The 17,940-nt window shown below is 41.0% G+C and overlaps 1 protein-coding gene across 4 annotated transcripts in view; it reads right to left on the reverse strand.

The window, feature by feature from the left end:
- atrnl1a (attractin-like 1a) overlaps positions 1 to 17,940 on the reverse strand; it is a 325,280-nt gene that overhangs the window by 53,328 nt on the left and 254,012 nt on the right. For all 4 annotated transcript variants that reach the window (XM_085296143.1, XM_085296141.1, XM_085296142.1 and 1 more), the window contains one exon: positions 3,163 to 3,258. In XM_085296143.1, coding sequence (XP_085152269.1) covers positions 3,163 to 3,258 — 96 coding nt within the window. The remainder of the gene's footprint in view (positions 1 to 3,162; positions 3,259 to 17,940) is intronic.

Consider the following 17,940-nt stretch of genomic DNA (forward strand, 5'->3'; position numbering starts at 1 on the left):
TGTTCAGAATGCAATTCAATTCATTTCTCAGAAATGTTTCACTCTGGGTATTTGGATCCACTTGCCATTCAGTCTAATTACCACTCCACAGCCGATCTGTCTCTCTGTTTATTTAAACTCGGCAGGAATCACAAAACAGAGGTGACACCAGTATTTGAACAATAGCCTGCCGGAGAAGGGCACGGCTGATTTGGCAGTTACCATTTCACTGAGAGTGCTGCTTTCATGTCCTTTGCTCTCTTTGTACAAGAGGCTGATAGGAGCACTGGGGCCAGCTGCCTCTCTCAGGGCCCCTACTCCACCACCCAGACTGCCTCTGGAGGACCCTTCAGAGCCAGCAGATGAAGGTGAGGCGCCAGCATGTTGGACAATCACAGAGCGAGCCTGTTCTCACACAGGACAGTTAAGTGAAAAGTGAGCTATTGAAACCAGCTGCACTCTCTCCCCCTCAGCTTCCTATCTTCCCTGAGGTGTAAAATGGATGTTTTTAAGGTGAGCTGTGTTTGTCTACATCTGCTTGGCAGAGCATCTTAAAGACAATTTCATGTCGTCCTGTTTTCTTGCAAACCTTAAAGCCTGAGGGCGCCTGCAACATCACAGAAAGACATGCGAGTGTTTAATTTGTTTTCAGTCATTTCTATCAATTGCTGTGGCCCACACACACACACACACACACACACACACACACACACACACACACACACACACACTGAATGTCTGCAAATGTCCACTTAACACCATTTGCTCAGCAGCTCACCCACAGTTCACTTAGTACAGCATACTGTATTTTGTAGATCAATCTTTGAGCAGTTATCTTCTTTAAAAATTAAATCTTTTGTTTAGTTCTGTTTCAGAATGCCAACACACTTCTTTGCTTGGTCAATAGAAAATAAACAAACAGCCATTAGTATTCACACTGGCTTCAGTTCAGAGTCAAGGGAAGTTTGACTCTTTCTTCCAACCTTAAGGGCTGGAAAATATAATCCAACACAGGAGTTTTTATACACCACTCTGCATTCAGTCATTAGTTATTAATCTCTGACTCTCATCCACACCGTGTCTTTTGTCCTGTCCTCCTCCTCCTGCCTCCAATTGGGTCGCAACAAATGGCTGCCTCTTCTGAGCCTGGTTCTGCCAGAAGTTTCTTCCTGTTAAAAGGAAGTTTTTCCTTCCCACCGTCACCAAGTGTTTGCTCATAGAGGGTCATCTGATTGTTGGGGTTTTCTCAGTATTATTGTAGGGTCTTTACCTTACAATATAAAGCACCTTGAGGTGATTTTCAGTGTGATTTGGTGCTATATAAATAAACTCAAATTGATTTGAATTCAAATTAATTGAATTTAATTGAATTAAGATCCAAACAAGTGCAGTTTCTCTAATAACCACCTCAGGTTGTTTTCAAAAGAGGGTCAATATCCATAGCCTACAATAATGTCCAACTGTTCAGCAGAAAACACAACCAAGTTAAAAACAATATAACAAGACAAATACAAAAGAATCATCTTTTTAAACTTTACTCAGTCATACTGGTGACTAACATGGAGATGGTGTCGTAGGTGCCTGCAGCTAACAGGTGCCTTCCCATCTTAACCAGTCCCTGAACTGGACCGCTCCCCCTTTTTTGTGGAGACACACCTGTTTGACACACCAATGTGACACAGTTATAAAGTCTATGAATTAATATTGATAAACAATATGGAAACATTCCACCCTCCTGGACCAGAAGTGACAGTGGTGTCATACACATGAGTGGAGATCCTGTCACATTGGGAATTTTGGAAGATTAACCGAAGTCATTAATTGCTCCAAATTTTCTATAAAATGCACTGCTGTTTATTTTGTGGTTACAGCAGCCTCACTGAACAGGACTGAAAATGTATTTTCTTGTTTACTTGCAAAAAAACAAAAAAATACTACAAGTGAGTGCATGAGGAGGTTTTGTGCCTTTCCTTTGTGATCTGTATGTCAGACTCACTAAATATAAACAAAATGATGCACTTATTCTAAAAATATCTAACTGAATGAGAAAGATATTTCAACAGGAAAAAATCTTATGTTGTCTGGCAAATTATAAAAGAGAGTGGGGTAAAGGGTGTTTTTCACTTGAGCTCAGCGTTTCAGCTCTCTTAAGTTCTCGGCTCATGCACAGGCCTGCCTGTGTCCTGTGAACCAAAATGAGTTTGATTAAAAAAAAAAAAATACAACACAAAAAATGGTAAGTCTTCAAACCTAGCGGGTTAAGTCAGTTTGACTACACAAATTTTGCAGAACAAACCTGGCGTTCTACATTTTTATGACAAAGTTATGAGGTTATAAGTGCAACACCAGAGTATATACAGGTGCTTCCTGGCACAAGAGAGGGATTAGGAGGTTGTTTGTGCATAATTTGAACTCTGCTCAGATCCACCACACACTGCTGCTATGGCTGGCATGTACCTTCTGTAGCTCATTGTTTTCTAATGGCTACTTGAGAAACCATGGTATAACCACACTGTCATTCTGTCTGAACTGTCAAAGGTCGATTATTGACTTGGCCATGCACTGTGCTTTAGGAAGGCTCTGTGTATTCCAAATAAAAACCTTAATCATGTCACACTGTCTTTTTAAGCCTCTCCCTCTCACCAGACTTCCTTGTAGCTCTCGGTGCACTATCCCAATAGTTATGGCTTTGGTACAAGTGTTCTCAGTTATTGGGCCACCAGCAGGGATTACATGCCTAACTACATGGGAGATCTTTGGACTCCATCACTAATATCTGTTTTACTCTTTTGTTAAAGGAACTTGATCGCTTACTACATGGACTCATGTGAACAGTTTACTTTGATAACCTGCTGATGCTGATGATGTGAGATAATTCTTATCACAGCTCTTCACAACTTGAGCCTGATATTCCAAGTAGTTCAAAGGAAAAATCCAAATTGCAATTCAACACACAGACACAGTGTCTAGATCATGTTTTGCATCCACACATATCATTTCCACAACAGCAGCCATGACAGAAGGTCATAGGGCTAACAAAGTCATAACAGTATGAAGTCTGCTGATTTGAAAACACAACAAGTGTTAGACATGTCTTTTATCCATTGCAATGCTAAGAATTCACCCACGTGTTCAAGTCCTCTTTGGTTTTGTATATTTCTGTGTTTGTGCCTTTGTTCTGACCTGTAGCAGCTCCTCTTGGTCATCACCAACCTCCAGTGCTACAGTGACCGAGGCGAAGGGACGACTGGCCATCTGCTGTCGCTCTCTCATCAGCTGCTGTAGAGTGAGATGGGGGAAAAAAAGAAAATAGTTTTAATTTATTTATTTTCATGGATTTATTTCTGACAGATTACTGTGTCAGAACTCAAACACAGGTTGTTATTCTTTTACTGGATTTATCCTTGAGAAACTCTACAGGGAACAGCTGAAGGTTAAGTGCTTTGCTCAAGGGCATCCTAACAGTGCAAACTAAATGAGATTAAAGTGCTTCACAATTTCTCCATTGCCAAAAAAAACTCCCCAAAACCGATCAGGGTTGTTTGACAAAAGCAAACATGTTAAGGTGGTAAGAAAGAGAAGTAACAGGGCTAAGGAGTAATACTGACAAAAAGGATATCACTGGAAAGAAGGCCAGAAGTAACGAAGCAGTAAGAAAGAAGCAGGTAGATGAAGAAAAATGATAAAAAAGAAAGGAGGATTATGAAAATATAGGTTTAGGAGGAATGGAGGGGGGCAGAGATCAAAGTAGATGCTTGCTAGACACACAGGAGGAAGGCAACGATGAGTGGGGAAAAGCAGCTGGTGGGGGAATGGTGGGAGTCAGAGGGGAGGAGGAGGAGGGCAGGCAAACTTCATTAATGAGGAAATGTCAGATGAACAAAGGCAGACAGCGAGGCCTTCATCAGCATGAGGTCCAAACGCTGACCGAAAACACAAACAAAGATACAGCACAGCATTTAAATGAAGAATGAAAAAGAAAGGAAGAGAAGAATCCTCCCACACAAAGTAAAACAGAGACACGCACCATCATCAATAAAGCTAAGGAGTCCATCTACACCTGAAAAATAACAACATGCTCACTGCATCTTCATCTCCCCTCTCCATCATTAGCTCGGTTTCCCAGCTCTTTCCAAATCAATACGGACATGTTAATGGGGTTTTGTTTCTACATTTAGCTTGGGGTTAGCCACCTGTTTTACACACAGAAGAACTCATTTCTAGCCAATTACATGCCAGGCAATAATCAGTATGTTTCTGGTCGTTTTGGCAGAAATTCTGCCTGATGCAGGCTGTGACATGTTAAGCAATGTTGGGAAGACAGAGGGAGTCGATCAAGTTTTTGGTCTCTAATGTGAATAACCTGAACATTGGAGGAGTTTGACTTAGCATGCAAAAACACTCACAGTAGGTCGAAGTAAAAAAAAAGAAAAAAAACCCACTTCACCACATCAGGATGCGAGGAAGTGGTTTAAAACAGACTTTTCCTTATACTTCCTAACATTCTCTGCTTTAAGTCATCCAAGTACACAAATATCGGAAACAAGCCCAAAAGAAAAAGAAAAGAAAGACATTAGGAACAGAAGCACTGCAAGGATGTTAGAGAATATTTGAAATTGAAAGAAAAAGAAACAGATAACGAGGCATATCTCCAGCCCCCGCCCGCCTTGTGACCTTGAATTGGACAAGCAAAAGAAAATGGATGGATGGCGATAAAGAAAAAATGAAATGAAAGGAGCAAAACCAATAAAAGAAGCCAAAAGCACAGTACTAGATTAAGAAAGAGAAAAATAAAAACAAATTAACAACACAAGGTAAGGACAGGACAGGAAAAGGAGAAAAGCAAAGGAAAGAGAAAAAAGTGTAAACCCATCCTAAATATCAATGGCTTCTACACTCTGCTACACTTCTCTAAACTGAAGCAGCTCTCCTGCTGCTGTGTCCTCTCCTGTTGATGAGAAAAGGCTGCACACTGACATTAACTGGCTGTCAGGTGTTGTGCTAGCGCGCCGCCGGCTGCTCGATTGCCGGTGTCAGACTCTTTAAGCATGACTGAATAGTACACCTGTAGCTACATCAGCACAGTCAGGTGCTCCGGCGGCGGCAAGCGCTCTGCTAGCACGCTGCCATGCCGGCTAATGTGATGTCTTTCCTTGTTAGCTGTCACCACTGTGGGAATGCTGCTCACATGACAGCGAGTGCTTGCTAGCATCGCTGTTAGCCTCCTGCAGATGTCAGTTTAGATTTGTAAAAGACTAGCTGAGTAGGTGTGTGTGAGAGGAAGGGTGTCTGTGTACTGGAAGCTGTGGATGAGGTAAGAGATCCCCTTTAAGCGTTTTTAAACCTTTATGAGTGCGTCAGGATTTGTTATACTGCTGTAAAGGCAGGATAGGTGGCAGGGGGAAAGAAATAGGCCCAAAACTACTGAAAATAGGGTCCAGAGGTGCATCTGTTAGACACAGAGACATTTGTTAATCACCCTGATTACGTTTTTTAAAAAAAGGATTTATTTTAAAAATGTAGTGTGACAGACCTGTGATCAGCACCAAACCATCCCAGGCCTTTCAGATTGCATATTAGCCCCCTTGAAAAACTATTCATAAGTAACACTCAGACTCATTGGCACAATTTTGAATGTGAAGGTCACTACTATACATGCAAATGTGCCTCTAGTCTGTACTGTCTGGAGTAACTGAACCTAAGTGGGCGACGGTGCTACGCTGTTGGTAAGTAATGAAATGTCAGCCATATTTCTGGATTTCGTCCGTCACGCTTTAGTGTTGATTTCCTTTTTGTTTTCAGAATTTAATAATAATGGATTGCATTTATATAGCGCTTTACAATTCCACTATTCATTCACTCTCACATTCACACACTGGTGGAGGCAAGCTACAGTTGTAGCCACAGCTCGGCTCGAACCGGCAACCTTCCGATTACAAGACGAACTGCCAACTCTTGAGCCACGATCGCCCAAACATTTACAGTAGTCATTTGATGTATTAACAGTATTCATGTGCAGTTTACCATTATGCAAATCTTGAGAGCTTGGAAATAGACAATCTATTCTTTAGGTTTGCAAAGATGTTTCACTTCAAGACCTTTATGCAAACTTATTAAGCTTATTCAGCTTCCAGACTCCTAGTACACCAAAACTAATATATCTGATAAGAAGAACCACCGTCTGGCCAATTAGGATGTCAGTGTGGTGAATAAACTGGATTGCTTCTGTTTTATATATTAGCCTAGCAATCCTAACTTTGGTTGATGGTTCACTAACCATCCAAAACTTCACTGCTATTTCATTTATCCATCTTTGTTTAAAGCTTAAAAAACAAAATCATATGCTGTATGCTGAATGCATATCCCTCATCCTAATAAATTATCTTTCCATTTACATTATTACTTTTTGTAACATCGGAGTTTCTACCACTTCTTATTCTTAGCTGTGCTGGTATTGGAAAATTTGGGCTTGAAAATTCCTAATTAATTCATCCTTAACTGGATCCCTTAATATTTCTTTAAGTTTCCAAAATTAAGGCTGTTTGGTTTAGTTTAGACAAGGATTACGGTGTGAAGAAGACATTAGACCATTAAACAAAGTCTCCTTCCTGATAGCTTTTACCGCAGTATGGTAGCTGAGCTGTTTATACACCGTTTGCGTGCACCCATGTGCAAGTTTGTGTTATGCGAGGTGTTCTCTCTGCTCTTTATTCCCTAAAGCTGTTGCTCCTCTGTTAGTGAGATTAGACAAACTGGTCAAGGTGAGCCGGGTCACATCTGCGTGTGTGAGCGCTGCAACCTGAAAAATGAGTCTAGACAGTGGAATTATGTTTAGACATAAAAAGTGGGTTTAATATTCATGTCTGGGGTAAGTTTTCAAGTGTACTGAAGATGCAAGTGTGTACGTGGTACCTCCAAACGTCTTTATATATACACATAAATACAAAGAAAAAATACAAATATACATTTTGGTCAGAAAAAGACCACTTGTCTGTCTATGTCTGTGTGTGAGTGCTTGTGCATGTGTTGCGAGTTTAATGCCCTCTTTGACAAGTCCTTGAGCAGGCAACAAGGACAAGACAGCGGCCATCTCCTCTGTCTGCCCGTCGGACTGTAAATCAGCCATAAAACAGCTAATTAACTCTGCTGTGCTGTAAACAAGCAGTGCCACACCACACACCACCGAGATGACAAAAGAGGGCGAAGAGCAAAGAAAGCCTATGCGAGTATGTGTTTAAGTTACAGTTAGAAATATTATCCAATTTTCCTGCAAGGGCTTTAGCTGGGTACCTGAAATCCCAAACTAAATCAGAGAAAGACACAAAGCTGATATTTTTCAGGTAATACTGGCGTTTCTTCACATTTTTTACTCCATATCAAATATGTTTGTGTTTAGTTAGCCATGAGGGGCGGGACAAAATCCACACATTTATTCATCCAGCCATCTCAGTTGGACAGACAGACGCATAAACAGCCAAGAGAAAAAATGAGAGTGCTGCGACAATGAAGCCAATCACATGCTGAATTATGTTTCACAGAACACCGCTCAACCATAGTAGCACCTGCAAGCTCAAACTGCCAGTCCTGTTAGGCTGGAAATATCTGTGTAATGTGATGTTTGTTGATTTCAGATCTACTCCTGTCTAATGATGGGTTTCCTAGCACCACAAGTGTCCCTCTTCTACTGTGGCAGCAGTTAAAGCTTTGTGAGGGCACAGCTATAGAAAGGTTAGTAAACCCATCCATGTATGTGGGTGTTTGCATGATTGTAGGTCTTTGTTGGGGGGGTGGGGGGTGTAATACAACACCAAGCACTCAGTAACCATCAGCCCCTAATTGGTGGTACTACAAAAACAAAACCAGCATGCGTTTGTCAGTGTACACGCAAAGCTAATGAAAATCCACAAACTCCAAGAGAGACCAGTGACATACAAAGGCAGACAACCTGACACTTTAACAAGGAAAGAGGGGAAGGTGGGACTACAAACATAATAGGAACTGACTACCAGGAATATAAGCACATGAGAAATGAGACAGGTGGGAAAAAATGGGGTGGACAGGAAGAAAAACAAATATAGGAAGTCACAGGAAGGTGACTTACATGAATGAAAACTGTAATAACACCTGCAAATCTTCGGACGCAAACAACCGCCGCTCAAAATGACCAATGCGGCTATCCAGTCTTTGGCAGATTATCGGCTCACTCAGTGTGATAAACCGGCCAGTCCAGTTAGACGTTTTTTAGTGATTGTTTCCTGTCCGTTATTTCCCCCGCTTCCCCAGCCCGCCTCAGATTTTATCTCATGTGCACCAACCCCCTTAGACAGACACCACTTATTTCCTGTCAGCTTGGACCACCACTCACCTACTGGCTATTGGCATTCATTTCCGGTACTGCTCCTCGCTCGCCCCCTGCCCATCCACCACCAGCCTCCTCTCGGACCAAGGTCTCTCCTACTGCCTCCTCCTCTGCCCGACTAGCTTGGATTCCAAGGATCTCATTATTACTTTGTGTACACGCTACCTGACACATTCTCCCTGATTACTCTGCCCCGTCTAACTGCCCTCACCTGTTTCGCAGATTTGCCCAACCCCTTGCTGCCGATATTACCCCTGACCAGTCTCTTAGCCAAGTTAGGAAGACTCTTAAGGATGGCTTGTTTCACCTGCATGGAGAGCTCCTTTAACCGCATCTTGTCTGCTCACACTGTGAGATTATTATATTAACTTATACCACGTTGTACCCCTAATTAAAGATTGTAAAATCATTATGTAGTTTTAGGTTGCATTTAACTCCTGACAACTATTAGATTTATTAGACTGATTTGTATTACATTAGACTGCTGATTTATTGTGAATGAATTAAATTGTTTTATGATGCATTATACTGCTGATTTATAAGAAATACTGTTTTCGGAGAATCATGGCCTTATTTGTCTGATTAGAAAAGAACAGAACATACTGCACAGGAGGCGAAGGTCAAAACTTAGGCTCACTGAGAGAGAAAGAATGTGGATGTTTAGGTTTTATGACTTTGGAGGGGGGCTGACGCTATAAGAATGTGAGAAACTGTCAGACACTTCGAGATCTGGCGGACACCCTCCTGTACACATCTCCCGTCTGGGCGTTTATGGTCGAAGTGTTGTAGGGAATAATGAGAATTGTATGGAATAAAGAGATTGTTGATTGAGCATTTTTATACACCGAGTGTTGTTCTTCCTTCAGTCCAAAGATCAAAGAATTGGGATATATTCAACAACACCAAAAACTTCCAAATACAAGAACCACACCTCAAATCAACCCTGAAGGAATTGACCACACCTACCCATGAAGAAGCCTTTGAGTCAGTTGTCCAATTACTTTTGGTCCCTTTAAAAAGGGCGTCGCACATAAGGAGCTGAAACTCCTAAACCTGTCATCCAGTTTGACTGTGGATTGTGAAATGCTGTTCAGTAATATAAAGTTTTGATTCCTGCATTGAATGTGCAAATCTGTTATAAAATGAAGCCTTACTGATAAAGCAGAGGAGAATAGCATAGCAAGCCTCACATTTCCCCTGTAGAGGGAATGCAACATCAGCGTCCATGTCCCCACAGTCTATCTGTAACCTAACTAGATGGTTTCATCAATTCCACCGAAGGCTGCAAGTTTAGTTGTGATTAATGTGTTAATCAGAGATACAAGAGAAACCACCTCTTCTGGACAAGGCTTAATAACTCTTACAGACTGCTCCCAGTGCAAAGAATTTCACTCTGTTGCAAGGTATGCTTCAAAAGTAGTGTTATAACTAATGATAAGTGTCCCAGAATAAGTAGCACTTTAAATTGTAGGAAAAAAAACAACTTGTAGTTCTTATAATGGCTGCTGCTAAAAACTGATTTTTTTAAAGAAATTAGTGTAAAATGTTCAAATCAAATATTCCCGCAGGCCTTGTTGAAACTGATGTTACAGAATCACCCAATGTCCCATAAAGAGTGTAATATAGTTCTGCTTGAAAGAGTGTCTACTGTGTGCCTCAAAGGGAAATGCAAATGTGCGAAGGAGCAGATGAAAAGGGTGACTGTGACAGTACATTTTATGGTTCAGTTAAGTTTTAATGTAAAATCTGGTCAAGCAATATGTGATTTCGTAAAATAAAGTCTTCTCTTCTGTGTCAGTAGAGCAGGACAAGCCTATTCATCCGTTAGATGTGACAAATTACAATTTCAGGTTTGGAATCTTTTTGAGGAAAATTACAATAGGAACAAAAGTTGGTTATCAGTCCCTTGGCTACAGGAATAGCAGTCATCTGAAACTGATTTCGCCCCCTTTGATTATAAGCAAAGATTAAGAGAGTGATATGCTTTCATGGTGTTTAAAAATCACTGCTCTGGCTTTGATCTGGGTCTTGGCCTATTTGTGTCATTATGCATGTGAACATAATTATCTGTTTCGAAGAAGCGGGATAAAGTTCAGTTTTAGGTAAATTAAAAGTCCTTTTTTAGTAAGACAGTCCTTTTAAAGGTTTCCTTGCAAAGAATACATACCATCATCGTGCCTGAGTGGGTTTCCCCCGAAGAGTTCAAAGATATGAGTATTAATAAAAACTTCAACGATGAAAAGCAGTGTGAATATTTTTGTCTGTATAGTTTTATGATAAAGAGTTGTAGTAACAATGGCACTGGTAAAGTGATGGATAAATTATTCTTAATGTTTCTGGGTAAGATAAGATAAAAAGGAAACACATCTCTGAGAACCATATCCAATCCTGAAAATGCATATATAGTAAGATTGACTTAAGATTGTGGATAATACCGCGGAAGCACTAGCTGGTAGTCGGGCCGTACGCGTGTCTTAGTGCAGTTGAACATCCACAAAGTCCGCTTGTCGTCGAAAAACAAACAGGCAAACATTTATTTCCACAGTTTTGAAATACAGTGATCCGTTTGAATGTTCCTGTACACTGCAAACACGGTAAGAAATTGTTTTTCTCCACAGCTAGTTAAAGCCCCCGTTGCTCCACACTGCCCGTCGCGAACGCTCCCCCGTGCACAGTTACCGTGTGTTAAAGGAACAGTACGTAAAAATTAAATAAGGCAAGAAAAAAAATACAATTTAACTGTAAATCTTATGCTAAACAAATTATAAAGTAAAAACTGAAACTCCCCATTATCTTACACTTATCCTTATCCAAAATGATTCAAATTATTAAGTCTACTCCAAACACCTGGAAACCTTCTGGAGGGATGGAACAGTATTTCCCCAAAAGAATTTTTGTCCTTTGCTATATTCAAAACTAAGTAATTAAATTAAATTAAATTTTACATGTATAGCAATATTCAGAGCTTCACAACAAAATGCCAGAACATAAAAACAAAAGTTAACCACACGCTAGGCTAAAAAGTTGAGTTTTAAGATGTTTTTTTGAAAACCTGCATAGAGTCCACAGTCCACAGATCTGAGAGGGAGAGACTTCCAGAGCCTGCAAAAGCTCTTTCTCCTTCAGTTTTCAGCCTTTTATGCTGCACAACCAGCAAGCCCCGATTAGGGATGGGGAATTGATAAGAATTTAGCTATTCTAATTCCATTATCGCTATCACTTCTCGATTCGATACCTTATCAATTCTCATTGGGTTCTCATTGGCTCTGCTTTTAGAGTCACCACTATCATTAAGCAGCAGATCAAAGACATTACAGATTAATTGCAGATTTGTTGTGTGGTCAAATTTTTGTGAATGTTGGAGGTATTTCCCCTCTTTGCTGTGAGCAATGTTGGGGTCATTACTCAAAAAAGTCATTTTTACACATATGAAACAGAGCACTTTACTCAAAAGTAATTCAGTACATTATTTAATTAGTCTCAGGGGAAGGTAATTCATTGTTTATAATAAAAGCCTATAAAAGGGATTCTGAGGTTTTTCCTGCTGATATGCTACATTCTATAATTGATCAATGTGGCGATTATAAGCAGGAGCTAAAAAGGAGTTCACAATGTCAAAATATATAATACAGCAGCATGTGTGCAATTACAAACCAGAGTCAGCTCTGGCCTCCTCTCACTGTCGCTGAGGAAGTTTTTTTTCCCTCTCCTACATCTGCAGTCTTATCTCATTTAATTTTCATTTGGTGTCCTTATTAAAGCTTGTAAAATAGAGCTGGAATATGAGTCAAATGACAGCTTTGAACCTGAACAAATCCTTCACTCAAAGACCAAGTACTTGTTTTTCAACTCGTAACAATGGGTGCAAGTTGGAAACACAGAGATTTGTCTTCAGCTTTGATCTCAGACACCATCTTAACACTCCATCTACCTTTAATGCATTCAAGCCATGTTTTTCAGGCATCTGTCTTACAGAAGCATGATAGGAAGATAAGCCTTAATTTGTATCAATATATCTGTCTAGACCAGCAAGTAGTTTTCAGGCATCAAGTCTGTTTGCTCCTGACTTCTGCACATACCTCAGTTGTGTCTGGGTTAGGCTCTGGACACTAATATGTCATAACAGCAGTGTTGTGATGCTGCGAGTTGCTCAGCTTTGGAGATTTCATCTGTGGAAATGTTTGCCTTCTGTTCATGGAAGTACATGCCACTCAACGTGTGGTGTGTAAAGCTCCCAGGAATATATTTGAAAAACTCAAAAGCAATGCCTGTCTCTAGAGACATGACCAATATACTCAAAGTTTTACATAGAAACTATGTCTCCTGTTTACATTTGCCACTGAAAGAAGTGCTAACATGACAGCATTACTGCTGAAGGGGGTGCCGCAAATGTTCGCATCCTGTAAGATTGTCAACATCATCAAGGGTTTTTTGTCTTTTCCGTAAAATAAATAATATTACTCTGGGAAACTGCTCACAACACAGTTTGCTTTAGTAACAAATTTAGTAATAATATAAATATAATATAACTTCAATATATTAACTTTTTGTTTAGGACACTATAGGTACATTCAAAATAAGGTGCACAGCTGTAGACTGGATGTTGCTTTGCGTAAATCTACGTCTAGTTACGGCTGTTCGATATAACGATATACACTCAACAAAAATATAAACGCAACACCTTTGTTACTGCTCCCATTCCCCATGGGATGGACGTAGAGACCTAAAATTCATTCCAGATACACAATATAACCATCCCTCCCAAACAGTGGTCACAAATCAGTCCAAATGTGTGGTAGTGGGCACATCTGCCATATTGAGATAATCCATCCCACCTCACAGGTGTGCCACATCAGGATGCTGATCTGACATCATGAGTAGTGCACAGGTGTACCTCAGACTGCCCACAACAAAAGGCCACCCTGGAATGTGCAGTTTTGTCTCACAGCAAAATGCCACAGATGCCACAAGCAATGAGGGAGCGTGCAACTGGCATGCTGACAGCAGGAATGTCAACCAGATCTGTCGCCCGTGCATTGAATGTTCATTTCTCAACCATAAGCCGTCTCCACAGGCATTTCAGAGAATATGGCAGCACATCCAACCGGCTTCACAACCGCAGACCTCGTGTAACCACACCAGCCCAGGACCTCCACATCCAGCTGGTTCACCTCCAAGATCGTCTGAGACCAGCCACCCAGACAGCTGCTGGAACAATTGGTTTGCACAACCAAACAATTTCTGCACAAACTGTCAGAAACCGTCTCAGGGACGCTCAACTGCATGCCCGTCGTCCTCATCGGGGTCTTGACCTGACTCCAGCTCGTCGCCGTAACAGACTTGTGTGGGCAAATGCTCACATTCGATGGCGTCTGGCACGTTGGAGAGGTGTGCGCTTCACGGATGAATCATGGTTCACATTGTTCAGGGCAGATGGCAGCTGAGAATGTCCCAGTTCTTGCATGGCCAGCATACTCACCGGACATGTCACCCATTGAGCATGTTCGGGATGTGCTTGACCGGCGTATACGACAGCGTGTACCAGTTCCCACGAATATCCAACAACCTCGCACAGCCATTGAAGTGGAGTGGACCAACATTCCACAGGCCACAATTGACAATCTGATAGACTCCATGCGACGATGTGTTGCACTGCATGAGGCAAATGGTGGTCACACCAGATACTGACCGGTTCTGGGTACCCAGACCCCCAATAGCGCAAAAAACTGCACATTCCAGGGTGGCCTTTTGTTGTGGGCAGTCTGAGGTACACCTGTGCACTACTCATGATGTCAGATCAGCATCCTGATGTGGCACACCTGTGAGGTGGGATGGATTATCTCAATATGGCAGATGTGCCCACTACCACACATTTGGACTGATTTGTGACCACTGTTTGGGAGGGATGGTTATATTGTGTATCTGGAATGAATTTTAGGTCTCTACGTCCATCCCATGGGGAATGGGAGCAGTAACAAAGGTGTTGCGTTTATATTTTTGTTGAGTGTATATCGGATGACGATATAAAAACATCTATCATTTCATTTTACACTATCGGTTGTAGCGCAAAATAAACTGTTTACGGCAATATTTTTTCATCATTTTGATGGTCACTGTAGTGGCTATATTAATTTCTTAAAGTTCTCTCTTTCTCTTATATTTAATATAACCACACTAAGGACGGATAGGCGACTGTTTTTATGCGTTGTCGTTAGCAACAACAACAGTAAAACCATCACGTGTCCACTTGTTTATTTTCCACATAAGCCTTTCATAATAAAGCTCAAGATCCTGTTGAGACTTTTCAAAATAAACTGAATTATGTGAAAGAGTATGCAGAGTGTTTATGGATGAGAAGCAAAAAAGAGCCGCCAGGCACTAAAAAATAAACCTTAGACTCAAACGTTAGAACAGGCTTTTCCCCGCAGCATGCCGTGTAATAAATACAAAGAAAAATGTATCATTTCATGCATCGGTTAAAACACTGGACTCCACAACGCGCAGCTGGAAACACTTCATGCAAGTCGAGCTGTCCGAGATTCACAGAATTTACAGAAAATGTTAAATTTTGTGATTTATATCGTTATCGGGACGATAGATGTCTTATATCGGGATATGAGATTTTGGTCATATCGCACAGCCCTACATCTAGTGTAGAGTGTATTTAGATCAAAATAACCAAGATCCATAAAAAAGTACTACAGGCCAAATAGGGGGAAAAAAATGAACTTGGGGTGAATTGTTCCTTTAATTGTGCTAACTGGCTGAGGACTGAAGCTGCTGCCTTTTTGCTGTTGATATGGAGCTTACAGTTCAAGGCCTGTGTGAAAAAGGTGGACTCTCATTAATGGGAATGGGATCCCTAGATACATGAACTTGGGGCATCAACTCATTCTGCACAAAAAGTGCAATCCAGAAATGCTGTTTCATTTTTAATACATAGGCTTTCAAGTATGCCAAGACACATGGATGCTTTCAGAAAAGGACACAAAGAGACAAGAAATACAAGGAGATACAAATAATATCTTACTCTCTCAGCAAAGCTTTGTTGGAACACCATAATAGACACATGGACAAACACCACACGCAGACGCACACACACACACAGATATTCATAAAGCCATGATTGATAGTGATAAGTATTCAATTAGTCCTTCATTATGTGGCTTTGGAGTTCAGCACTGTGACTGAAGACAGATAGGATTTTCAGCTTTGCTTCTCAGCATAAAGTATGATATTAGCTATTGAAAGAAGAATGAATCTGTACAAACGTCGTGTCCACAGAGATGCCGCTGGACTGATTGTTTGATACAATGCGGTTGCTTAACAAAGGACGCACACATGGGTGCACTCGAGGATTTACATCATAAAAACACTTGGCAAAAAAAAAAAAAGCCAAATTTGTCTGTGGGGTGTCTGCAAAGAAACAGGTGTGAGTAAAGAAAGACTGACTTACACTGGGAATCTCACACCCACAAACACACACTCGCCCCACACACTTCCATGCCTCTTGAATTTGTATGCTAGCGGGGCCGCAATCAAGAGGCGATAACAAATCTCATTTCCGCCATGTTTGCCAAGTTTCCAGACAGCATTTGTCTCCTGGCTGAATGTGGTGAGTGGGATCTGAGTAGAGTAAACAAGGGCACAGATATCCTCGTCTGATAGAATCCGCCACTCTACACCGACTTCCAACACACCATCTCGAGGACTGGACAAAACACTTCTTTTTCAGAGCTGGCTGCAAGACAAGGCTTTGGATTGTAGTTGAACGGATACCAACAAAAATATGTCTGCAGTCTTGTAAGGGGCTTACAATATTTGCAACTGATGACACAAACCCATGCTAGCATTCGAGAGGCAACGGGCAAAACACTCCTGTAGAGTCCTTCAGGAATGGGTCCTCTAACCCGCATGTTTTTTTTGTGTATGTTTTTTCATCTTTTGACTTTGTCTTTAGGAGCAAATGTTTGACATTAAGCCTTTGTTTCCCTTTGTTTTACAAAAATTCAACAATAAATCACTAAATACATTCCCAAAAGTACAAAACATGACAATCGGAAGTCTGTATGTGATATGCCTCTGCTCACTTACTGACCGGTCATTTAAGGTTCTCAGCATAACAATTAAGTGATTGTCTTTTTTGGGGTGGTGGGGGGTGAGGGTTGTGCTGAAAGACTTAAAAGCACAATTTATAAGGTTAGAATGACAGCAGACTTTGTTGAGTATTAAAAAAAAAAAAACAGACAACTAAAATGTAAAGCTGCATCTCAAACCTCACTCTGGTCCCAATAGCGAAAACCATGCTCAAAACAGCTTTACAGTAATTGGAGGCGGTATGTTACAGCTAGAGCCACACAATCTGATTGCAGCAGAATATCTTTGACACACATCCTGGCATAGTGGTAGAATTAACCCCCATTGATTTCGGGAGCTAATTAGAGAGGGCCTGAGAGACAAAGAGAGACAGAAACGGCTTATAGATCGCATGGCTTGTAGCTGTTACTGTGAACAAGGCGGACACACTCTTGTATTATGACCAGTAAGTCCCATTCACGGCTAACTGTCTGTCAATTTCTGCTAAGGCTTTGACTGGAAGGAGAAAGAGAAAAGAAAAGGCCACACACAGAGACACAAATAGAGGAATTACATGAGAAAAAATAGAAATAGGAAAAAAAAATCACTGGGTATGTGACAAAAATGGGCGATATGTATACATGAACAGTTTGAAAGCCTGAACATTTTACAAGAGACCCTTAACTTCACTGCAGGTGGGTAGCTCTCTTTTCACTGCTACCAAAAAAAGGATTGATACTGGATCTGCAAAACACCTGCCTCCTATCCTATATGTCCAATAATACTAGATTACAATTACACAAAATTTTGACTGCATTTCTTCCGAAGTGGAAATCAGTTTACGTAAGTGATATGAACAGCTATAATCGTTTATGCATAATGCTCCATCTTAGATAACACCAACAGGCAGTTCAGATGTGATCAAGTAGATGAACCTGAAGGGGAGAATAGGCAAAGTTGAATCAGTTTTTTAAAATCCATTTATGAGATTTGACACGTGAAGTTTCAGCACTTTTATCCAACCTTGTAACGATCATGATAAACTTCAAAATATCCAAATATATTCTCAGAGTCAAAATATGACACTGATGTATACAAAACATGAAAAATAGCAAGTCTGGTCAAAATCGTAACATTTTGTGTTACTTTGGCCAAACTAAACATAAAAAGGTGGATCGAAAATGTGTCAGAACAAGGGGAAATATAAGCTGATGACATGTCTCTTATTCTCCACCCCGCTGTCCACCCCTCTATTCCTCAAACATAGCGACTGCAGTGTTAAACAGTGTGGTGACCTGGTCCACTAAATCACCCCCGGCTGACAGACAGAGAGAGGGAGACATAAAGACAGAGCGAGTAAGCAGGAGACAGGGCTGGAGCGAAAGAAAAGTGGGCTGTTTTCAGAGGTCATTCATTACATCCTATCACATTAGCCCTCATCATTGGCCTCCTCAGACAGCCATCATCCATCCCCATTCTCCACAGGCCAGCACACATGTGTGCACATATTTTAAGAGAATGAAAGA

The sequence above is a fragment of the Mchenga conophoros genome, linkage group LG13, assembly GCF_057382185.1.
Source record: "Mchenga conophoros isolate Kocher_MC1m ecotype Shallow Benthic linkage group LG13, M_conophoros_male_GT1.1, whole genome shotgun sequence".
NCBI classification, from domain to species: Eukaryota; Metazoa; Chordata; class Actinopteri; order Cichliformes; family Cichlidae; genus Mchenga; species Mchenga conophoros.